The 23,824-nt window shown below is 48.8% G+C and overlaps 3 protein-coding genes across 3 annotated transcripts; 2 read left to right on the forward strand and 1 right to left on the reverse strand.

Annotated features, from left to right (window-relative positions):
• The first annotated feature begins 243 nt into the window (after positions 1-243).
• LOC124464778 (leucyl/cystinyl aminopeptidase) lies at positions 244-11,278 on the forward strand. The gene is made up of 22 exons (XM_047016613.1): positions 244-617; positions 2,292-2,386; positions 2,615-2,817; positions 2,979-3,090; positions 3,228-3,485; positions 4,535-4,725; positions 4,832-4,970; positions 5,081-5,212; positions 5,891-6,011; positions 6,143-6,294; positions 6,656-6,769; positions 6,847-6,978; positions 7,071-7,202; positions 7,488-7,648; positions 7,722-7,810; positions 7,954-8,137; positions 8,373-8,529; positions 8,684-8,868; positions 8,963-9,124; positions 9,209-9,349; positions 9,445-9,526; positions 9,632-11,278. The coding sequence occupies exons 1-22, from the start codon at positions 590-592 to the stop codon at positions 9,761-9,763; spliced, it is 3,102 nt and encodes a 1,033-aa protein (XP_046872569.1). The 5' UTR covers positions 244-589; the 3' UTR covers positions 9,764-11,278.
• A 1,040-nt stretch (positions 11,279-12,318) lies between these two features.
• slc14a2 (solute carrier family 14 member 2) lies at positions 12,319-19,122 on the reverse strand (the record flags this gene model as incomplete). The annotated part of the gene is made up of 12 exons (XM_047016614.1): positions 19,056-19,122; positions 17,574-17,582; positions 17,429-17,473; positions 16,855-16,926; positions 16,566-16,755; positions 16,072-16,261; positions 15,772-15,900; positions 13,894-14,086; positions 13,068-13,215; positions 12,818-12,952; positions 12,681-12,730; positions 12,319-12,582 (listed from the first exon to the last, which is right to left on the reverse strand). Coding segments are annotated over exons 1-12 (1,449 nt in total), but the record flags the coding sequence as incomplete, so codon positions are not given.
• Positions 19,123-20,720: 1,598 nt separating this feature from the next.
• On the forward strand, positions 20,721-22,985 carry gpx8 (glutathione peroxidase 8 (putative)). Its single transcript, XM_047016740.1, has 3 exons — positions 20,721-21,011; positions 21,159-21,420; positions 21,546-22,985. The coding sequence occupies exons 1-3, from the start codon at positions 20,805-20,807 to the stop codon at positions 21,707-21,709; spliced, it is 633 nt and encodes a 210-aa protein (XP_046872696.1). The 5' UTR covers positions 20,721-20,804; the 3' UTR covers positions 21,710-22,985.
• The last annotated feature ends 839 nt before the right edge of the window (positions 22,986-23,824 follow it).

A 23,824-nucleotide genomic window follows, 5' to 3' on the forward strand; every position in this document is an offset into this window, starting at 1 on the left:
TGGCATGAGAATTGGACTCTACATCTTGCCTCACCAAGTCAAAAATTAAAGTCTTCCTATATTCAGCTAGGTAAGTGTGTGCATGTGTGTGTGTGTGTGTTTGTGTGTGTGTGTATTTTACTATTTTTTAAGTGTATTTTTCTTCTTTACACCTCACCTAGCCCGCCTCCACCCTCCTAGCCCCGCCCCGCCCCGTCACTGCATGCGTGTCCAATAGAATCGCGGCTCATATTTTGACGGAAAGCTGTCAACAACTAGTCTCGGAGGGAGGAAGTTCCTCTTTGAATAGTAACTCGATATTGGTTAGGTTTTTGTTGCTTTCTGTAATAAGTTCGCTTTCTTAGACTTGCAGTTGTATTTAAACTGCCAACGACATGGACTGATGGAGAATAAACTTGTGGCTGTGAGCTGGTATCAAAGTTAGCTGGCTAGCTGGGATAGCCTTATTCTGGTCCTACGGACTCATTAATTTTTCTTGCTAACACAACATCACAGCCCTGGTCTGGATAGCAGGGTTAGTTATAGCTCGTTTAAATCCTTGTCCTGTTGGACGTTGTTCTGGACGTGAACAGACCATCCAGGCGCCAGCATGGATCCCTTCGACAATATCAACAACGGTAAGGAAGATGGCTAGTAGCTAGCTGGCTAGCTGGCAGACTTTCTTTGCAGTGACAGTGGAAAGCTAACAGCTAGCACTAGCTTGGGTCGTACTAGCCAGATAGCCAGTTGACCTGCAGGATGACATTCACTTGGGGACACCGCATTCTTATTGTCAGTCCCCCGTCACGTTAGGGAAGGCCTTTCAATGTATGTCTGACTGCTAGCTTTAGGTTGACTTAATCTGTTTTATCATCAGTGTCTCGAACGACCCACTTTTAGCCAGCCAAAAAAACCATGAAAGAACTTGAGTGCCAAAGCCAAGCATTAAAACTTGTTCTTTATTAAATTATTGGCTACTTTCAATTGTCTTGATACGTCTGGCAGGTTAGTATCTACAGATTTATGGATATCACTATTGTTAAGTTATTGACACATAAAGCACTGTATACACACAGCCAGCACTATACACACACACGCGCCCAGAATTGTGCACTGGCTACCAGCTGCCTTCCGAGGTGTTTGTTAGCTTCAAGTCTCGCAGATCTTTTTCTCGGCCCTAAACAAACAGACTGTGTTAATTCGATATCAGAACTCCGCACTGCCTGTTCGTGTGATAAGACCTCCAGGGGCAGAGGGTTGAACTAGAGTGACCTTTCTCACGGGGCCTCTCTCTCTCTCTCTCTCTCTCTCTCTCTCTCTCTCTCTCTCTCTCTCTCTCTCTCTCTCTGTCTTTCTCTGTCTCTCTCTTTCTCTCTCTTTCTCTCTCTGCATCTCTCTGCCCCATTAGAGAGATACGTCTATGTATTTATCTCTAGATAGACAGACAGAAACATTTTGACAATGAAACGGACTTCAATGCGACAAACCACATCAATGTTAGGCTTGAAGTTCTGTAGAGCAACAACAGGAAGAGAATGTTGCAACTACAAGGACTTTAAAAAGCTGTTCTCCAAACTAAAATCTTACTCTGGGTCTGGTCTGGGGTTCCTGCACTTTTTTTGATGATTAAATGAGATCATAAACAGAGCTGTCTAGGTTGGGAAGGGAAAAAAGGGCTAAGGTCTGGACGAAGGAGAGGGGGTGTGGAGGAGGGAGAGGGGGTGTGGAGGAGGGAGAGGGGGTGTGGAGGAGGGAGAGGGGGTGTGGAGGAGGGAAAGGGGGTGTGGAGGAGGGAGAGGAGGTTCTGGCTGACACAGCCCTCAGTGTTTTCCCCTAGCCAGGATGGTGAAGAGAAGGGAGGTGTCTGAGAGTCACGCGCTGGCACACTGCCTGATCACTGGGCTTCTGTCTACGTTTACAGCCCACTTCTCTTTCCCTGTCTTCATCTGTCGTCAGAGGAGTCACACAGACAGCAGCTGCTGGGATGAAAGGTTGAGGAAACCAGGAAGTAGTTGACTGCTTATTGTAAGCAGACTCTCTGTAGCCTAGTCAGTCAGTTATCCAGTCAGTCAGTCAGTTATCCAGTCAGTCAGTTATCCAGTCAGTCAGTTATCCAGTCAGTCATCCAGTCAGTCAGTCAGTCAGACTTGTGAGAGTTTCGGGCTTGATCAAACAGAGATCTGAGCAGGTGGTGAAGGCTGTATTACAGCTTCCTGCTCTTTCATATCTCTCCTGTCTTCAGCAGCCACATCAACACAGTGTTCTCACTGAACCAGTCCTGTTGGTGTTAACCCTGTCTCCCTCCCTCCCAGACCATGCCTCTCTACCCAGGAACATGATAGAGAACAGCATGTTTGAGGAGGAGCCAGATGTTGTGGACCTGGCCAAAGACTCAGCTGCATTCCCGGTACTCTACATCGTCCGGGGTTGAAACCCAACACAACACAAACACAGTACAGCAGGAGATCAGTAGTGCCACGTCTCAGTGACTCTAGCGCACAGTACAGTACAGCAAAATAATATCATATCACAGGCGCAACATCAAACAACTCCATAACCTGTAAGTGTAGAATGATATCTTGTGTGTGTGTGAGGTCACGTCCTGAGTGTGTGAGGTCATATCCTGTGTGTGCAGGCGTTTCCTGCTCTGGAGCCGGAGGAGGTGGTGTACGAGCCGCGCAGCTCCCGGCTGCTGGTGCGCGGGCTCGGGGAGGCGGAGCTAGATGACGAGGAGGAGGACTATGAGTCATCAGCCCGCCTCCTGGGCATGTCCTTCATGAACCGTAGCTCCGCCCTCCGCCCTAGCTCCTCCCCCTACACAAGACAAGCACTGCCCAGGTAGGGGTGTGTGTGTGTGTGTGTGTGTGTGTAGGCCAAGCCAACTGGTGCTGGTGCTCTCAGTGATTAATCAGAATCAGAATCAGAATGGGATTTATTCGCGAGGTTATTCGTCATAATGACACTTTTTTTACACGTCTCTGTGTGTGTGTGTGTGTCAGGTCGTGTTCTCGGCCCTCAGGTCGTACCGTGGCTGTGTGTGTGTTCATCCTGGTGCTGCTGGTGTCCATATCCATGGTGCTCTACCTCCTCCCAGGATGCACCTTCACCAAGGTACCACTGTGTGTGTGTGTGTGTGTGTGTGTGTGTGTGTGTGTGTGTGTGCGTGCGTGCGTAGTGGCTCATATAATGTTGAGGATCTGAGCATGTGTGATTATTGTGTCATTATTCTGTATTTCCCTCCTTCCCAGGCTGGTTGTCATAAGTCCAACTCCTCTACTCCCATGGAACTGGTGTATCCGCGAGCGACCAATGGGAAGCTGTTTCCCTGGACAGAGCTCCGCCTCCCAGCCAGTGTGCGACCTGTGAACTACGACCTCTCTCTGACCCCTAACCTCACCACCATGACCTTCACCGGGCACGTCGTCATCACCATGGCGATACAGCACGACACCAAGCGCATCGTCCTGCACAGCGCAACTCTCAACATCACCAAGGCAACCTTCAAGGTAGGGGCGTCACCATGACAACCCTGAAGATAGGATATGACTACGATGGAGTGAGAGGACATGAGGAAGAAGAGCAGGTGGAGAATTGGAGATGGAGGAGGATAGGAGGGGAAGAAGAGGAGGAAGTGAGGAGAGGGGGCAGGAGAGGAGAGGAGGAGAGGAGAGTCTGGAAGTAGAGAATAGAAGGAGAGGAGGAGGAAGAGGAGGAGGAAGAGGAGGAGGAAGAGGTAGAGGAGGAAGAGAGGAGAGGAGGGAGTAGAATAGAAGGAGAGGAGGAGGAAGAAGAGGAGAGGAGGAGGAGGAGGTAGAGGAGGAAGAGAGGAGAGGAGGGAGTAGAATAGAAGGAGAGGAGGCGGAAGAAGAGGAGAGGAGGAAGAAGAGGAGGAGGTAGCGGAGGAAGAGAGGAGAGGAGAGTCTGGAAGTGGAGAATAGAAGGAGAAGAGGAAGAAGAAGAGGAGGAGGAGGAGGTAGAGGAGGAAGAGAGGAGAGTCTGGAAGTAGAAAATAGAAGGAGAGGAGGAAGAAGAAGAGGAGAGGAGGAAGAAGAGGAAGAGGAGGAGGTAGCGGAGGAAGAGAGGAGAGGAGAGTCTGGAAGTAGAGAATAGAAGGAGAGGAGGAGGAAGAAGAGGAGGAGGAGGAGGTAGAGGAGGAAGAGAGGAGAGGAGAGTCTGGAAGTAGAGAATAGAAGGAGAGGAGGAAGAAGAGGAGAGGAGGAAGAAGAGGAGGAGGAGGAGGAGGTAGTGGAGGAAGAGAGGAGAGGAGAGTCTGGAAGTAGAGAATAGAAGGAGAGGAGGAGGAAGAAGAGGAGGAGGAGGAGGTAGAGGAGAGGAGGAGAGGAGAGTCTGGAAGTAGAGAAAAGAAGGAGAGGAGGAGGAGGAAGAAGAGGAGGAGGAGGAGGTAGAGGAGAGTCTGGAAGTAGAAAATAGAAGGAGAGGAGGAGGAAGAAGAGGAGGAGGAGGAGGTAGAGGAGAGGAGGAGAGGAGAGTCTGGAAGTAGAGAATAGAAGGAGAGGAGGAGGAGGTGGAGGACTAACCCCCTGTTTGTCCTCAGCTGGGCGGGGCGGAGGCGAGGCAGGTGGAGGTGCTAGAGTACCCTGCCTGGCAACAGATCGCCGTGTCCTTCCCTGAGGAGCTCCGGGCCGGACAGACTTGTGAACTGAGCCTGGGCTACTCCTCCAGCCTGTCCCACTCCTACAGCGGACTCTACAACAGCTCCTACACTGACCAATCAGGAGCCAGGAGGTAGGAACGCAGCTCCTACACTGACCAATCAGGAGATAGGAACGCAGCTCCAGAAGCGCTTGCTGAACTCTCTGACTCCCTCCCTCCCCCTCTGCTCTCTCCCCAGGGTCCTAGCTGCCACCCAATTTGAGCCCCTGTCAGCCAGGAAAGCCTTCCCCTGTTTTGACGAGCCCTCGTTCAAAGCCACCTTCCTGATCCGCGTCATCCGAGAGCCAGGATATATCTCCCTCTCCAACATGCCCAGGGTAGCACACACACACACACACTCATACACACACCTAACTCTCTTTAGCTTGTAAGGTGCCTGTCACTTCCAGTCAGTAACCCTGCTGCGTGTGTGTGTGTGTGTGTCCAGAGTAAGACCAGTCTGCTGTCTGGAGGGCTGCAGGAGGATGAGTTTGAGAGGAGCCTGAACATGAGCTCCTACTTGGTGGCCGTCATCGTGGCTGACTTCACCTGCGTGTCCCGCAACGTCTCCAACACGCTGGTACCTGAGCACCTGTCTGTCTGCCTCTAGGACCTGTCTGTCTGCCTGTGGGACCTGTCTGTCTGCATGTGGGACCTGTCTGCCTGTGGGACCTGTCTGTCTGCCTGTGGGACCTGTCTGTCTGCCCGTGGGACCTGTCTGTCTGCCTGTGGGACCTGTCTGTCTGCCTGTGGGACCTGTCTGCCTGTGGTACCTGTCTGTCTGCCTGTGGGACCTGTCTGTCTGCCTGTGGGACCTGTCTGTCTGCCTGTGGTACCTGTCTTTCTGCATGTGGGACCTGTCTGCCTGTGGTACCTGTCTGTCTGCCTGTGGGACCTGTCTGTCTGCCTGTGGGACCTGTCTGCCTGTGGGACCTGTCTGTCTGCCTGTGGGACCTGTCTGTCTGCCTGTGGTACCTGTCTTTCTGCATGTGGGACCTGTCTGCCTGTGGTACCTGTCTGTCTGCCTGTGGGACCTGTCTGTCTGCCTGTGGGACCTGTCTGTCTGTGGGACCTGTCTGTCTGCCTGTGGGACCTGTCTGTCTGTGGGACCTGTCTGTCTGCCTGTGGGACCTGTCTGTCTGCCTGTGGGACGTGTGTGTCCTGTGTTTAATTGCATATTTTATATGTGTGTGTGTGGCACCTGTGTATATTTGACAAGTGCATATTTGTATATTTTACGTGTGTGTGTTTCCTGCAGGTGTCGGTCTACTCTGTTCCTGATAAGAAGGAACACACACACTTCGCTCTGGACACAGCCTCCAGCCTGCTGCTGTTCTACAATTCCTTCTTTGACATCAACTACCCTCTGAAGAAGCTGGGTGAGCGCACACACACACACAGATCACCCCCCCTCACACACCGACAGATCACCCCCCCCTCACACACACACACAGACCACCCCCTGAGCTGCTGGTGTGTGTGTGTGTGTGTGTGTGTGTCCGTCCTACAGACCTGGTCGCCATCCCAGACTTCCTGGCGGGGGCGATGGAGAACTGGGGTGTGATCACCTTCAGGGAGACCAGCCTCCTGGTGAGGAACCAGTCCTCTCCTCTGGACAAGCAGCTGGTCGCTTCTGTCATCGCCCACGAGCTGGCTCACCAGGTAGGGGGTGTGTGTGCAGAGTGTGTGTGTACGATGTGTGTGTACGATGTGTGTGTGTGTGTGTGTGGAGAGCAGGGGTCACCAACACGGTGCCCGTGGGCACCAGCTCACCTCCAAGGACCACATGAGTCGCCTGCAGGCCTGTTCTTAAAATAGCACAACTCGTCAGTGAGCTGAAGGTAAACTGAGCAAATTTGTTATTTCAGAATCAAGTGTATCAAACTGGTAGCCCTTCGTATGACTCAGTACCCGTGAAGTAGCTCTCAGGGCGGTTGGTGACCCCTGGTCTAGAGTGTGTGTGTGTGATGGGGAGAGTTGGGTGATTGCGCTGCCCTAACGTTTCCATGGCGCTGTGTGTCAGTGGTTTGGTAACCTGGTAACCATGCGCTGGTGGAACGACCTGTGGCTGAACGAGGGCTTCGCTACGTACATGCAGTACCTCTCCCTGGACAGACAGCTCCCCCAGCTGGATGCTGTGAGTACTGCAGTCTCACACACAGTTATAAGCACACACATACGCCTGTCCCTGACATGAATGGTGTTGGTTGCCAGGGTAACGTGTTCCTGAGCGTTCGATTGGAGGCCATGGCGAAGGACGCTCTAAACTCCTCCCACCCCGTGTCCACCCAGGTGACCTCACCTGAGCAGGTGGAGGAGATGTTTGACTCGGTCTCCTACGAGAAGGTAGTGCACGCACACACACACACTAGCACACACACACACACAAACGTACGTACATGTTCCATATCTCTGTGTGTGTGTGTGTGTGTGTGCAGGGTGCCTCCATCCTGCTGATGTTGAACTCCAGCATGCCAGACGGTCAGTTCCGGAAAGGCATCATCAAGTACCTGTCACGCTACAGCGGCTCCAACACCGTCACCGACGACCTCTGGAACAGCCTCACACGGGTGGGCCGCGCTAAGCTAGGCTAGGCTAGGCTAGGTTATGTTAGGCTAGGCTATGTTATGTTAGGCTTGGCTAGGCTATGTTAGGCTAGGCTATGTTAGGCTAGGCTATGTTATGTTAGGCTAGGCTATGTTATGTTAGGCTAGGCTAGGCTATGTTAGGCTATGTTATGTTAGGCTAGGCTATGTTATGTTAGGCTAGGCTACACCATGCTAGGCTATGCTCGGCTAGGCTACCCTACTCCGCAACACAGAAGAGCGTACTAGCTGGTTATGCCCCTCCCCCAGGCCCAGGTACCCGCCCCCTCCGAGAGCGTGTCGGACATGATGAACACCTGGACGCTCCAGAAAGGCTTCCCATTGGTCACAGCCACCCTGCAGGGACGTAATCTGACCCTCACTCAGGAACACTTCCTGCTGTCCGCAGACAACAGCACACACACCTCCAGGTGAGTTCACACACACGCACGCACACACACACACACATGATGTGTATCCTGAGCTGTGCTGTGTCTTCTGCAGCCTGTGGCACATCCCCATCACCTACGTCAGCGACAACTGTAGCTTCGCCCCCAGCTGCAGTCAGATGTTCATGCTGAAGAACAAGACAGGTAAAACTCTGACCCCTGAACTTTGACCCCTGAATCCTAATCCTGTACCCATGAAGCGTATTCATCTTATTCTAAGATGACTTCAACTATTTTGTGCGTATGTGTACACCTGTGTGTGTGTGTGTGTGTGTGTGTGTGTGCAGCCACGGTGGTGCTGCCCTCCAGTGTGTTGTGGGTGAAGCTGAACTACAGGAACACAGGCTTCTACATGGTGCACTATGGAGACCAAGGCTGGGCCCGCCTCACCGACGCCCTGAGCACCAACATCAACACTCTCACTCACCAGGACCGCGCCTCGCTCACACACACCATCTTCGCCCTGTCCAGGTCTGTGTGTGTGTGCGTGTGCGTGTTTGTGTTGTTGATAGAGCGGATGAGAGAGACAGTGAGATGTAAGTGCATTGATTTATCTGTCCTTCCTTCCTTCTATATCTCCCTCCTCTCTTCCTCTACTTCTTCCTCCCACCTCTCTCCCCCTCCTCTCTCCCCCTCCTCTCTCTCCCTCCTCCCTCCCTCCTCCCCCTCCCCCCCCCCTCCTCCCTCCTCCCCCCCCTCTCTCCAGACTGGGCCGTGTGACGTTCCGGCAGGTTCTCAGCCTGATGAGCTACGTAACCAATGAGACGGAGACGGCCCCCCTGCTGGAGGCCCTGTCTCAGCTGCGCACGGTGTACCTCCTGCTGGACAAGAGACAGGAGCAGGGGCTGGCCTCCCGCATGAAGGTACACGCACACCTACACACACACACACACACCTACACACACACACACACACACACCTACACACACACACACACCTACTCACAAAGTAACCACTGGCTTTTTCACGTTTGACTTGTGTGGTTGTATGGTGTGTGTTTGTGTGCCCCCTGTGCAGGGGTACATCCTGGAAGTGTTCAGGCCAGCGATGGATGTCCAGGGCTGGGGGGAGGAGGAGAGCGTGTCCAGGCTGGAGCAGCGCTCCGCCCTGCTGGAGGCCGCCTGCGCCCTGGGCCTCCAGAACTGCACCCAGCAGGCTCTGCTGCTGTTCAACCAGTACAGCGCCCCCAACAGCACCACCCGGTACTGCGCTCTGCCTGGAGGGAGGGTGGGGATCTGGAGGGTGGGATCTGGAGGGTGGGATCTGTAGTGATGTGTTGTGCTGTGTGTGTTGCAGTATCCCGGGGGACCTGCAGGGGGTGGTGTACCGCGCGGGCGCCCAGACGGATGCAGGCTGGGACTTCCTGCTGCAGGCCTACGGACACGCCTCCGACGCCGCTGAGAAACGCAGGCTGCTGAGGGCCCTTGCCTCCACCCAGGACGCCCGCCGCATCGCCTGGTGAGGACTGTGTGTGTGTGGGGTGTGTGTGTGTGTGTCTGGTCCTCCATTGCTAACAGCTGAGCGACCTCCCTCTCCCTGCAGGGTTCTGAGGGCGGGGCTTCTGGGCCAGGATATCCAGACACAAGAGCTGCCATTGGTCGTCAGAGCTGTGAGTGACGGCTTCGCTGGCCACCTGTTCGCCTGGGACTTTGTCCAGCAGAACTGGGACCAGCTCATAGAGAAGTGAGTCCCTCTGCTGGTCACTCTGCATCACTGCACCTACGGGACATGTATTTATTCACTACTAACTGATTGTGTGTGTGTGTTTGTGTTGGTAGGTTTCCTGTTGGTTCTTATGCCATCCAGAGCATCATCAAATCTACCACCTCCCAGTTCTCTACACAGGCACATCTAGAGCAGGTACGCTGGTGTGCTGTGTGTATGCCTGCCTGCCTTTACCTGTGTGCCACCTTTAAATGGGGGTCGTGTTGACCTGTGTGTGTGTGTGTGTGTGTGTGTGTGCAGGTCCAAGCCTTCTTCTCCAGTCTGAAGCAGAGAGGCTCTCAGATGAGGAGTGTGCTGGAGGCGACAGAGACCATCAGACTGAACCAGCGCTGGGTGGACCGCATTCTGCCCACACTGCAGCGCTGGCTGTAACACACACACTGACACACAGACACACACACTGACACACACTGACACACACACACATATACACACACACAGTGGCCTGTTCTGACGAGTGTTTGCACTATTGTCCAAACAGACTCCAGTTCACGACGTTGTCTGTCATTTAGGCCACTCCCTCTGTGCGTTTGGTGCAATCACTGTACAGACCCCCCCCCCCCCCCCAGGGCCTTGTACAGTTGTAATTAAGATGTAAATACTCTTTACCTGCTTCTGTTTGTCTGTGTTGGTTTTTTCCTCTTCTTTTAAAGGTAGCTTTCTTCTTTGTGTGTTCTGTACATAGTGTGTAAACGACGGCAGGTCGCAGGGCAGCTTTAGTGAATGTGTGCTCTAGAAGGACAGAGGTGTTTCTGAACCAGGAGAGCCTTCTAGCTGTCGGCTAGCCTGTCGTGTTGCTACGTGGATGAAAAGCTTGAAATGATTATCATTGGCGTATGAAGGTACACAATGAATTATGAATGTACAGATTTACCCCTGAACTCAGTTGGAGTTTAGTTTTGAGTCAAGCTCAGGTTGGCCTGGCCAAATACTTACCTGTCCAACTCCTACCCTCCTCCTCGCCTAGCAACCCCTCCACCTCACCCACCAACCCTCCCTTCTCCTAGCAACCCCCACCCCCCCAAAGGTTCGACCAGGTCAAAGGTCAAACTCTACCACTGTCCTCCACCTGTGATTGGCTGGATGGGACGTTGGTCATCTTGCTCCAGCGTGGTGTACTAGAGCTCAGCAGTCTGAGCCGCTGGCAGGTGTGTGTGTTCAGGTGTGTGTTCAGGTGTGTGTGTTCAGGTGTGTGTTCAGGTGTGTGTGTTCAGGTACAGAGCCAGGCCCTCTGTCCCTCCCTGACTCTATCTCTCCTCTGAGAACCCCCCCAGGATGTTGTACAATTACGTCAAGAACTGCTGAACTCCAACTTGTGTACTTTAGTTATTGTAACAGCTCTGGGGATCCATTGAGGTGTTAATGGGTGTACCTATGGAGGTGAATGTTGTAGCTGTGCTGTGCTCCTGCTGTAGCTGTCTTTGTATCATGTGAGGAGAGACAGGGGGCCAGAGCACCTGTCTCTCTGTCTGTATCATGTGAGGAGAGACAGGAGGCCAGAGGACCTGTCTGTCTGTCTGTATCATGTGAGGAGAGACAGGGGCCAGAGGACCTGTCTCTCTGTCTGTATCATGTGAGGAGAGACAGGGGCCAGAGGACCTGTCTCTCTGTCTGTATCATGTGAGGAGAGACAGGGGCCAGAGGACCTGTCTCTCTGTCTGTATCATGTGAGGAGAGACAGGGGCCAGAGGACCTGTCTCTCTGTCTGTATCATGTGAGGAGAGACAGGGGCCAGAGGACCTGTCTCTCTGTCTGTATCATGTGAGGAGAGACAGGAGGCCAGAGGACCTGTCTCTCTGCTCTGGACCATACTGCAGCAGGGCTTGAATAGCCATCACTCCTCATGTCAACACAAATATGAAATAAAGTTGCTTTTTTTCTGATCTATTCCGTGATTCTGTTTTGTTGACTCCAGAAGGCTTTACAGACCTTTGAATGTTTACTATTCTGAGGTGCTTCTCATAAAAGACATCATTTAACAGATGCTTTCATCCAAGGTGACATGCCGGGGAAATTGGACCTACAACCTCTTGGTCTGTTTTGAGATGCTCTAACCACTGAGCTACACCCACCCCAGGTGTCAGGATTCAGACTTTCTGAGGTTCCTGACAGGACGGAGGCGTCCACCAGGTGTCTCACCTGCTCACGGGCGCAGCAGGAGATGCATGCACTGTATCGTGTCATCAGAGTGGGGGATGACGGCTCTGAACAGACTTTTCTTCTGGGGAACTTCTTAGAATTCTGAGAATGCTGTCTAGGGACACCAGGAACGGCCTCACGTGGTATGATTTATGGTTTTCCTTAAAAGATATGCGGGCACTTTGTTCTGTATGGACACTGTCCTATATGATGAGAGATGTAGGTGTGTGTGTGTGTGCGTGTGTGTGTGCGAGCATGCGGGGTGCTTGACAGGAGTGTGTGTAGATTGTGTAGAGACAACTTCAAGGAATAAAGTTTTCTGAGTCGGTGTTTTAGAAAAAATATAAACTTTTAATGTGCGTCTCCTTCAACATATATCACACAGTAAAATGATAGATTCACTGATGGTAGCATTTCAGAAAGACATGGTGTGATATTTCCTACTGTGTAGACTTCTTTCTAGGTTACTATAGGTTATCACTGCTCTCTCTCACACACATACTCACTGACACTGTGTGTGTGTGTGTATATCTGACATGTAGTGCAGTAATCTTTATTCCGATCTGTTTCGGCTGCCTGCTTGTTGTTGAGTTCATTGTCTCCCTCCCCTCCCCCTCCTCCCCCTCCTCCCCTCCCCCTCCTCCCCCCCCCTCCTCCCTGCTCCTCCCTTCCTCCAACATTTCCATCTCAAAACTGAGTTCCTCCTCTCTCTCGTCCTCCTCTTCTTCCCTCTCATCCTCTATCTGCTTTTCCTCTCTCTCTTTCACTATCTGCATCTCCTCTCTCTCTTTCTCTATCTGCTTCTCCTCTCTCTCTTTTTCTCTCTGCTTCTCCTCTTTCTCTCTCTCCTTCTCCTCTCTCTCTTTCTCTCTCTCCTTCTCCTCCCTCTCCATCCTCTCGGTCTTGCGGAGCTTCCAGAAGAAGCCCAGGTTCTTCTCGGGGTACGTCACATTGGCCAGCGGCAGCTTGAAGATGCTGCTCGACTCCGTGGTGAGGAGCAGGAAGGTCAGAGCCGACAGACAGAAAGGCCAGGTGCATGCTGGGAGTCCGAACTGAAAACAGACACACCACACACACACTTAAAGAAGAGATAAAGGAAGGTTGTGTGTCTTCTGTGAGTGTGTGTGTGTGTGTGTGTGTGAGCACGCACCCTGGACATGATGTTAGCGATGGCCGAGCCCAGGTAGGCGCAGAAGAAAGCTGATGGGGGGGAAAAGAGAGAGACCAGGTCAGAGAGGTCAGAGAGGGGTCAATATAAGGTCAGCGTGAGGTCACAGTGTGACTCACCACAGGTGACGGCCAGCAGGTGGACCTGCCAGGTGAGCCCGTAGAACATGCCTCCGATGGCGATGCAGGCCAGGACACAGTTGTACCCCCACAGGCCGAAGTAAATGTCCTCAAACGGAGCCGCCAGGGCCAAACCTGATGGGAACACACATGCACACACACACACTTCGGTAAGCTGTTTTGTTTTCTCTGATGAGTGTGAGATTGTGTGTGTGTGTGCAGGTGTGTGTGTGTGTGTGCAGGTGTGTACCTGAGACCATGCCCACGGCAGACCCTATGACAGCGTGAGCGCAGGTGATGGGTGAGGAGATGACCAAGGAGAGGATGAAGAGCCCTCCAGTCCAGGGGTTATCGCAGCCGTACACCTGACCGATCCCCACAGGCACCGATCTGAAGAGCTGGAGGGAGAGAGAGAAGCTTTATCACAGATCCATCTGAAGAGCTGGAGGGAGAGAGAGAAGCTTTATCACAGATCCATCTGAAGAGCTGGAGGGAGAGAGAGAAGCTTTATCACAGATCCATCTGAAGAGCTGGAGGGAGAGAGAGAAGCTTTATCACAGATCCATCTGAAGAGCTGGAGGGAGAGAGAGAAGCTTTATCACAGATCCATCTGAAGAGCTGGAGGGAGAGAGAGAAGCTTTATCACAGATCCATCTGAAGAGCTGGAGGGAGAGAGAGAAGCTTTATCACAGATCCATCTGAAGAGCTGGAGGGAGAGAGAGAAGCTTTATCACAGATCCATCTGAAGAGCTGGAGGGAGAGAGAGAAGCTTTATCACAGATCCATCTGAAGAGCTGGAGGGAGAGAGAGAAGCTTTATCACAGATCCATCTGAAGAGCTGGAGGGAGAGAGAGAAGCTTTATCACAGATCCATCTGAAGAGCTGGAGGGAGAGAGAGAAGCTTTATCACAGATCCATCTGAAGAGCTGGAGGGAGAGAGAGAAGCTTTATCACAGATCCATTTTCGCGATCACAACTGTCACTGTAAACCCGATGCAAAATCACAAATGATTCCAAGTTTCTTCCCGGCCTGAAAACATCACCACACACACACACACACACACACACACACTGACCTTGGCCACGTCCACCTGCTCCCAGGAGATGTTGGCCAGCTGGGAGCGAGGCTGGATAAGCACCTGGGGGAAGTGATGGTTGTAGTGGCCGGTGGCCACCATGTGCAGGCACACCAGGATGTTGAAGGGCAGAGTGAACACAGGCAGGTCCCAGCGACTGTTTATGGAAGCCAAGGCACTAGACACAATAGGACTGAGAGAGGGAGAGGAGGATGAGAAGAGGGGGATGAGGAGAGGGAGGGAGGGGGATGAGGAGAGGGAAGGAGGTGAGGAGAGGGAGGGAGGGGGATGAGGAGAGGGAGGGAGGGAGGGGGATGAGGAGAGGGAGGGAGGGAGGGGGATGAGGAGAGGGAGGGAGGGGGGTGAGGAGAGGGGAGGGGGATGAGGAGAGGGAGGGAGGGAGGGGGATGAGGAGAGGGAGGGAGGGGGATGAGGAGAGGGGAGGGGGATGAGGAGAGGGAGGGAGGGAGGGGGATGAGGAGAGGGAGGGAGGGGGATGAGGAGAGGGAGGGAGGGGGATGAGGAGAGGGAGGGAGGGGGGTGAGGAGAGGGGAGGAGGGTGAGGAGAGGTGAGGAGGGAGGGTGCATCAGGGGAATGCACACTTGCACGACACGCACCCACATGTCTCTGCATCAGATGTCACACCTGTTGGCCTGACCTTCGACAGCTCAGCGTGACACGTGTTAAGGTTTACTTCCTGGATGCACGCTCAATGTGGAATGTGGAACGGTTACTGCAGAAGGTCATGACCGTCAGGTGAGCAGGTTCAGGATTTAATTTTCTATTTCTTGCATCCAGATCAGATAAGGCTGATATCTCAGTCTTCACCTGACTTTTCACAAAGCTTTTCATTGTACATGTATACTGGTGTATCCTGTACATATGACAATAAACTTGAATTTAAAAATTGAATTGAATTGACTCAGAGTTTAGAGACGGGTTAAAGATTGTCCCACACCCCGACCTCCTTCTCCTCTTCCTCCTCTTCCTCCTGCTCCTCCATGGTGACCTCCAGCCGAGATCTTCAGGTTGGTTCAAGGTACACCGAGGTACAGAAGACCTGAGCCTAATTATCTCTGGAATGCTCATTCCACACATGCACACACATGCACACACACAAACACACAAAAACACACACTCGCTGTAGATAGACCTCCTATCTCTCCATCACTCCCTTTCATAAACACCAAATGCTGTGTGTGTGTGTGTGTGTGTGTGTGTGTGTGTGTGTGTGTGTGTGTGTGTGTGTGTGAGTGTGTGTGAGTGAGTGTGTATGTGTCCTCTTTCTGCCTCTCTACACCAGCGTAGCGTACGAGAGGGGCACGGCTGGGGAGAGTTGGCGCCATCAGATCAAGGGAGCGGGGCGAGCGACATCGCCAGTGTACATGTAAGATTGAGTCTGAGTCATAACCAGCGGTTACATAAAACCAGCTACTGTGCACGGCATGAGGCTGATATCAGAGGAATGACACCACTAGCAGGTCCGATATGATCTCCACCACCGACACAGTGGAGACTCATCTAACTAGGTCACTTGCAGACTGCACTGTCACTGTGGAACATGCACCACACTCCCAGGGAGAGACAAAACAGTCATTTAGCCCCTGACTTGAAGGTCTTAAATCAGACGAGCATCGTCACCACCTGAGGTGTTTTCTTCCTTTGATGAGCTGGGAGATAAGAGATGCGCTCGCACTTTCCAGGTACTGACAACGTTTTTGGGATGTTTTCACGGAGAGCAGCGATTGGTTAAGAAGAGGGGTGGAACGCTGAGGGGGGCGTGGCTGTTTTGCCGCAACATCAGATATGACACACACACACACATATGTATACACACTTACATATGAATACACACACACACATACACACACACTCACCAGGCCATGGACATGAAGATGTTGGGCAGCAGTAGCCACCAGTACCAGTTTCCTGCGTTGGAGAACACAGCCATCAGCAGGCCCACCAGGATCCCGTTATATCCATACAGACCTGCAGAGATAGCCCCCCTACACACACACACACACACAGACACAGGCACACAGGCAAACGTACGCACACACACAGTTAATGAAAACCGTTGACCTTCGTCTCCTGAGAATGTCTAGGAATGTTGAAGGGGACTGCCTGTTCTTTTGGGAAATTGGTTTGTTGGCCTGCATCACATAACACACACATACCTGTTCTGTCTGAGGATGAGAGCAGAGATGGTGGCGAACAGAGTCCCGGTGAAGCCGTTGAGAGCCCACCAGGGGTTCTGCAAGGCGAGTCCCGCAAAGATGATCACCCCGCTCAGAGGGTTGTTCACAAACATCACCTGGGCAGCCCCACGTAGCACCCAGTCACACAGCTGGAGCAGGAAGAACTGATCTGGGGGATGGAGGGAGGGGTCTGTGGTCAGTCAGTGAGGTTGGAATCACTAGACTTCACCCTGTTTTAAGCTTATAATAACAATCTGTTTATCAGTTCATCAGTTTATCATATGATTTTATCTTCTTGGGTGTTTTTGCATTGTGCCACTGGGCTCGGAGTACTGTGTGTGTGTTTGTTAAAAAGACTCATGAAAGACTTTCTGTCAAGCCCTCATGACCCTATTGTCTTTTCCTCAGCTACAAGGCAGACCCTCCCTGCAGGAGCTGCATGTGTCTGCCAGGGGGACAACTCCTTCTCTTACTCTTCATCCACTCCCCGAAGGCCTCCATGTCTCCTGAGAAGTAGGACACTCCCAGGAGGATGTGCCCCCTGGCCCTGCGCCAGGCCTGCCCAGCTGGGGGCTTCTCTCCCTGGGCCGGGCTCCCCTCAAGCCCCCCTCCTGCCTCTGCCTCCAGGTCGGACATCAGGGGCTGCAGCTGTCGGAGGTGCTGCTGGGAAGAGAGAGATTCTCAGAGACGTGGAGTGTGACCCGACAACACGTCATCATAGAAGGAAAAAATACAGACTGGTCTAGTCCAGTCCAGTCTTACCGTAGAGTGAATGTTTGGGGAGTATCCTAGCCAGGAGAAAACGTTGTCCTTCAGGTTGTTGTCTGGGCTATCCTGGAAAAGAGAACAGAAGATGGGTTTTGTATATTTTTTCAGTCAACCTTTAATGATACAGGACAATTAAACAACAAGGTTAGATAATTTACTAAAATACAAAGAAAAACATGAAGATATCGTCATTAAACATTTAATTCCTCTGTTATTTAAACATGGATCAACTTTACCAGCATAACTAGATCAAGTTTTGTATTTTTCAAGAGAGAATTCTAGAACCATGGAAATAAGTAACTAAAATGTTTGCTCACAAAACCTATCCCAATCCTCTGCACTGTTAAAAGTCAATGAAAATGAGAGAGTTATTGTTAGTGACCTACTTATTAACTGACCTAGACCTAGTCCGGTGAATGTTATGTCATTCCTGTGAGTAAAATTGTTGCGACACCAAGCCATTTAAAAAAATAAAAATAGCATTAATGGACTTAAATAAATAAATTCCAGAGGAAATGTTCCAGAGTAGGAAGTGAATGCATTACTGTTACTTATGTCTTATACATACTGTATGTATAGCGATCTTTCTTGTGTCCTCACGCTTGGGTCCTCCCTGCACCTCGTGACAGACAAAATCTGAGATGTCTCTCACCTGAACAGTCATTAATTCACTCGACGGTATTCCTTCAACTTAAACCACTAAACATAATTACCTTGACAGTCTGTAAAGCAGAGAGAGAACACGAAAACCAAACTGTCACAACGTCAAAGGAAAAGTTTGCCTTAAAAAACGTTAGTAGAATGTAACTGTCCTGCACCCTGCCCATCACATCTACACTTGGTCATCTACTGGCTTCTACCAGTTTCTTAATCTGTAAGAAAGGCTGGTGGGATCAGCCAACAGGAGACCGACTACGCTTGTCAACAGACCTTTATCAGGTAGTCGAAATGACGGTGGTCTTCTACAGTAATACCGCACTAAGTTTTCTTTTTATGCTCGCAGTGAGCAATCTTTAATTTAGCAAAATGGTGCATTCATGATAAAAGTAAGTTGTTTGGTTGTTGTTCTTAGTCCTCTGATTGTTAAACCTTATTTGATTCTGTAAAGTTTATAAATAGTCCAATGTAGTGGTTGGAGCATTGTGTATGATACTTCGATGTGGAATGTTTAGTTTTGTTTTCGATAGTGGTCGGATTTTATTAACATAATGTTAATAGAATGTATAATATTAGTTTAATTATGATAGCCATGGTAACATATTATTTGTAGAATATTCTGTAATATGATGGGTCGGGAGTGTGATGTTAATTGTCTACGTTCTGTGTTGTTTCAGCACCACCACACCACAGAAACGGAAAACTGCTCATTTCTTAGCAATAAATCATTTACATTTAGTCATTTGTAGGGGTGTAACGATACACTCAGCTCACGATACAATATGTATCACGATATTTTGAACAACATTTTAAATGAAATTGAAATTCAATTAACAGATTTATTTCCAAAACATTAAACATTTTCAATAATTTTCTTTGTTGTAAATACAATTTAGTTAACTCAGTTCAAGCGATTTCTGTGAATGCAATGAATGCACGCATGACGCAGGTGCAGAGTTGGTCACGAGCAGGTAGCTCAATCAATAGGATCAAACGGACATCATATTGTAAAAATATTGCCATAACTCTACATACATATTGTAAAATATTTGTATTACCATATATTGCTCCACAATATATTGTTACACCCTTAGTCATTTAGTAGACGCTTTTATCCAAAACGACTTACAAGAGAGAGCTTTACAAAAAGTGCATAGGTCAATGATCAAAACCAACGAGATAGCCCCAAAAACATCGTGGTTAGGCAAAACGTGAAACATACATTGTGAAAAGCAAATAAGTGCCAATGAGTAGAACCAGAGAAGCATGTAGTTAAACAAATTTAAATTAAACAACATAAACTTTGAAAGTCCTAAGGTGTACCTGGAGGAGAGCAAGCAACAATAATATAATTCACAGCGAGTACAAATAGTTAAATCAGTTACAACTGACCACAAACAACTGATCAACAAAAGAAAGCCGTGTCTAGGAGTATAGACGAACACCCCGGGAGCAAACACAACACACCAACCTGCTATGTATATAGTTATTTCATTTCTCACCTACAGTATCTGTGTCTCTGTGGGAGGTGGGTTTACCTGGGGCTGGTGTGACCCAGGCATATGTCCCAACAGATGATGGCAGGTCCTGTGTGTGTCCGCTGTCCTGTCAGAAGCTTTGGGAAAAGCTCTGCTTTTATATAAGACAACAGCTCCTCCTCTTCATCCTCCTCCTGTACCTCACAGAACTGATTGAACTCATTGATATGCACATAGACACACCACACGCACACACAAACACACACACACACATACACACAGTAACCACATTCCATGGCACACTGCTGCATATGCTGCAGCCAAGTGTTTTATCATCCTGCTGTACGAACCTTTTGTTCCAGCCTAGCTCCTGTAGAGACATCCTGTTGCTGGGAGACAGGTAGACAACCATTTCAAAGGGGAAAAGTTTATTTTAAAAGTGTGCTCTGAGAAACTGTAGCAAATCCTTGGTTTGAGTTTTCCAGTCGTCGTTTAGTCGTTGAAGCACATTTAGAGTTATATAACAGTCCCTCTGCGACACTAGTAATCACCAACACCACAGACATCTAGTCATCGCTAGACAAAAACTAGGCAGGGTGGATTCTAGAAGTTTCCTCAGGTGTGTAAGCAGCCATGCTGGTGGGGGTGAATACAGGGCAGGCAGCCATACTTTCTAAATACATTTGTGCGTCACTTTGCTATGTCACTAAAAATGCTAATGTGATATGTAGAATTCCAAGTGACAGACCTGCGCAGCATCTGACACTCTGACGGATGCAGGTGTCACTAGACTTGTCATGTCACCTGTTGGCAGTGTTGGGAAGGATACTTTCAAAACGTCTTTCATATGTATTTTGTAACGTATTCCGTTACGTTACTCAATCTGAATAAGGTATTCTGAATACTTGTATTAGCCTACTTGGTTTACTTCCACATTGTTACAAGGGTTCTCTACAAGCAAAATAACGAACCATCGTTATTTCTTACGCGCGTTTCCCGAACTACTTGAGAGTGGATGAGAGGAATGCTTTGGCCATCCATGGTTCGTGAGTTTGCATCCGCCATGCATGTGATGACCATGCACGATCTTAGCCAATAGCATTGCAGAAGGAAAGAACAAGTGCCAATGACGTAGGCCTAGTTGTGTTCGTACGGTGTGGAAACCACCAGATAGATGTTCTGGGAAATGCATGGTGTCGCCTTAATTTATTTAGAGAGTGAATAAACTTGTGAAACATGAGTATCGTAATGTAATCCATTGATTTCAACAATGTAACTGTATTGTAAATACCAACTATTTAAAATGTAACTGTAACGGAATACAGTGACTTATCACATGTATTCTGAATACATAACGCCGGTACATGTATTCCGTTACTCCCCAATCAGAGGACGTGTAATACTGTCCTCTAGTGGACGGAGGAAGGACGTGGTCCCTTCATGCACTCCTCCCAGCCCTGAACTCAAACCCTTCAACAGGCCCAGTCTGAACCATCCAGAGACCTCCATCCCTGTACATTAGGGCTATGCAATACCCACAATATAAAGCCTGCATACATTGTCGTTTGAAGGGGCATGTGCGTTTAGTCTAGTAGAAAGTCTGCCGTAATTTTGTCTGTGGTCTCGGGTTTAAATAGATGCTTTCATTTTTGTAAACCAGCAGATGTCAGTGTGCTCTACGTTTTCATCGTTTTTTTTTGTCTTTACGGCACAAAGGATAAGCTTCAGACAGTATCGTCCGCCCATTCTTAGCGTCAGACACGCGTTGTTTTAAAACTTGACTTTGGATAGTTGACCACCGCCTCCAAGATGGAGGCTTTGGGGGGCTACCCTACGAAGACTACGGCCCAAAAATCACGAATGTTCACCGTTCTTTTTAGTCTGATGGTCAGCGTGGGGTGTCTATTTCTGCTACAGACCAAACTTGCCAAGTCAAGAAAACCAAAAGATTTATATTCTTTCGAAGTGAAGGACGCGAAAGGGAGGACGGTTTCCTTGGAGAGATACCGAGGAAAAGTAAGTCCAGATCAGCGTTTTACAGTTAACTTGAATAATTCAAGTTCATACACCAATTGCACACACACGTCAAAATCTCAGACTTTTTATTCATATTTGTGAGTCATACATTCAAATGTTGTACAATTGTGTTATGTGTTTACGCAGGTTTCCCTGGTTGTAAACGTGGCAAGTCATAGCGAACACACTGAGCTGAACTATCGCGCACTGCAAGACCTCCACAAGGAGTTGGGAACATCGCATTTCAATGTGCTCGCTTTCCCCTGTGGACAATACGGGGAGACAGAACCAGGGAACAGCTACGACATTGAAAGCTTTGCCAAGACCACCTACGGCGTAACGTTCCCCTTTTTTAGTAAGATCAAAATATTGGGTTCCGACCCCAACCCTGCGTTTAAATTTATCACAGGTAAGCTCTACTCTAGGGCAAAGGAATCAGTTCACCTTGATGGAGACGTCGAAGGCGGAGGCGTACCTAAATGTCACACATGGAGTTTCCAAATTCTCACACTTTCTTTCTATCCCAACATACAGATTCTGTCCAAAAAGTACCTCGGTGGAACTTCTGGAAATTTCTCGTGAATCCAGAGGGGAAGGTGGTGCGGTTCTGGAGACCTGAAGAAAACATCCTGAGCGTGCGTGAAGAGGCAGTATCTCTAGTGCGAGACATTATCCTGAAGAAAAGAGTGGAGCTTTAGCACGTGCTTGGTATATAAGAACTGTTTAGATTCTTGGGTAGCTTCGAGTGTGCAAGTTGAAGAATGAGAAGGACCTCTATGAACACAATTAATTGTTTCCGGTGACTCATGGTAAGGAATCATTATGATGATAGTGTTGTCAGATTAAATGTGGCTAAGTATGCTTAAATGTTACTCTGGCAATTAGTCCATCATCAGTAACCACTGGCCAATCTGTGAAGTTTAAGATGTGTCTGAAAGTATTGTGTCAAAACTGATGCATGCCTGTTGTTTCCTGCTGCGTCAAACTGCACACAAGTATTTGTCTTACCTTGTGGCCTGAGAACCATTGTTTTCACTTGTCATTTATATGATATATGATCTGAACAGTAACAACATTAGACAATATTAGATAAACATGTGGTAGTTAAATAGTCACAGCAGACACTGTTTTTTTACTGTCAACAAAGGCCTTTATTTTATACATACACCTCCAGCAATATTTCTACAGATTCACCTGTTCCAAAATCAGCTGACTTGAGTAAAGTTTTATATTGATGTCAGAGATGTCTTCCTCCAAGACCTGTGAAAGTTTTTATTAAGGACATGCTTACAAAGAGTAGACCTGCTTCTTATAATCTGTTCAGATGTTAAAAGCCATGTGTACTTATTAATGATTGTGTATCAGGCTTATGTTGCACCTGTACCGGTATAGAGGATTTTTGTTTTGTCCCAACTCTTGAGTTTAAAGCTGTTTAGCTGGTAAAACCCTTTTTTATTGAAAAAAAAACCTTTGGATACAAACGTGTAGTCTTTTTCCTCTGAGCCTCTCTGACACTTCAACTTACCTGAACACTTAAAAACACCGCTATAAAGAGATTAATAAACAAAGATACATTTAACATAATCTAAGTCATCCGCTAAATACGAGTAATAAAAAAACTGTTTAAATAATAAATGTACTTGGTAACTGAGTGGTTCAGCAGCTTGTGTACCCTGGTTAGAAGACCTCTGGATGGGTATGGATGTCATCCCTTGCCTTGGTATGGAAGCATGCATAGTGGCTGAATGGAGAACAGCCAGCTAACACAGCACTGCCAAACTGAGACACAGATCTCTTCTGACGCTTCTCTGGCTTTAAACAACAACATTTTAGTTTAGCTGACTCGAAACTGTTGTCATTTTAAGCATTTTAAGTTTCCTGGGCACAGACAGTAGATGAGATGAAATGGCTGGTATAAACACAGACTGGTCCTTGACTCTGACCGCTAAACTATAGGCTACTCCTCATTCGCTATCTTCTGCATGCTATGCTTTATACATACTATTTGGATCACTTGGATAAAAGTGTCTGCCAAATGAATAAAACATAAATGTAAATATCACACTGCCTAGATTCCCGTATGTAAACAGAGGCAGCTGGACGGCAGCAGCAGGTAAACTGGCAAAGAAATCAAACCAGATAACAAGACACTGCCTTCCAGACACCCAGGACAGGGACACTTCCCATAGCACGGTAATTTACATTAATTTATTCAATTGAGAGAGACAAATTCATTGCAGTTTCACCCGTCTGAAAGAACCATTTGAGCAAGCATCCGTTGCTATTTAATTAAGCATAAGCCACTCCTTGGATACTGTGACAGTTTGTGGTTCTCAATTATAAAAAATGTCCTTATCCTGACGGTGTTGTGAGAGCAAAAGAAAGAGTTGCAATCCTTAATTTGTCAGTTGAGTGGGTGAAAGGTTAGGTAACAGCTGTAGTGTCAGCTGAAATGTATTTAAACCAGCTAACATTACACTGCCTCATAACCAATCACAGAGGCAATAGGTCTATATATCTCAGCCAACAGTGGTGTAGGCTACACACCAGCACATCATTATCAAGACCCCTTTTTTTCTTCTCAATTTGGTCAATGACGTGTTTATTTCTTTATCCTATCTATCCCAAATAATTGTCACACGACTATAACTTATTGGTATTCTATTTTCACAGGAAAATCTTACCATTTCTATAGAGGCTTCGAATTGACAATGTTTCCGTAAAATCCTCGTGATGTTTCCTTGGACACAGCCTGAGTCTTAAAAACCTGTACCAACGGCCTGCTGCAAACTCACCTATCCTCTGTCTTTTAT

This window comes from Hypomesus transpacificus, unplaced genomic scaffold (genome assembly GCF_021917145.1).
Source record: "Hypomesus transpacificus isolate Combined female unplaced genomic scaffold, fHypTra1 scaffold_42, whole genome shotgun sequence".
Taxonomy (NCBI): domain Eukaryota; kingdom Metazoa; phylum Chordata; class Actinopteri; order Osmeriformes; family Osmeridae; genus Hypomesus; species Hypomesus transpacificus.

Coding starts and splice junctions, on each gene's coding strand:
- LOC124464778 (XM_047016613.1), top strand. CDS start 590: ATGGATCCCTTCGACAATATCAACAACG. Junction 3,486..4,534: donor TCACCAAGGCAACCTTCAAG/GTAGGGGCGTCA, acceptor GTTTGTCCTCAG/CTGGGCGGGGCGGAGGCGAG. Junction 7,203..7,487: donor TCTGGAACAGCCTCACACGG/GTGGGCCGCGCT, acceptor CCCCTCCCCCAG/GCCCAGGTACCCGCCCCCTC.
- gpx8 (XM_047016740.1), top strand. CDS start 20,805: ATGGAGGCTTTGGGGGGCTACCCTACGAAGACTACGGCCCAAAAATCA. Junction 21,012..21,158: donor TGGAGAGATACCGAGGAAAA/GTAAGTCCAGAT, acceptor GTGTTTACGCAG/GTTTCCCTGGTTGTAAACGT. Junction 21,421..21,545: donor TGCGTTTAAATTTATCACAG/GTAAGCTCTACT, acceptor CCCAACATACAG/ATTCTGTCCAAAAAGTACCT.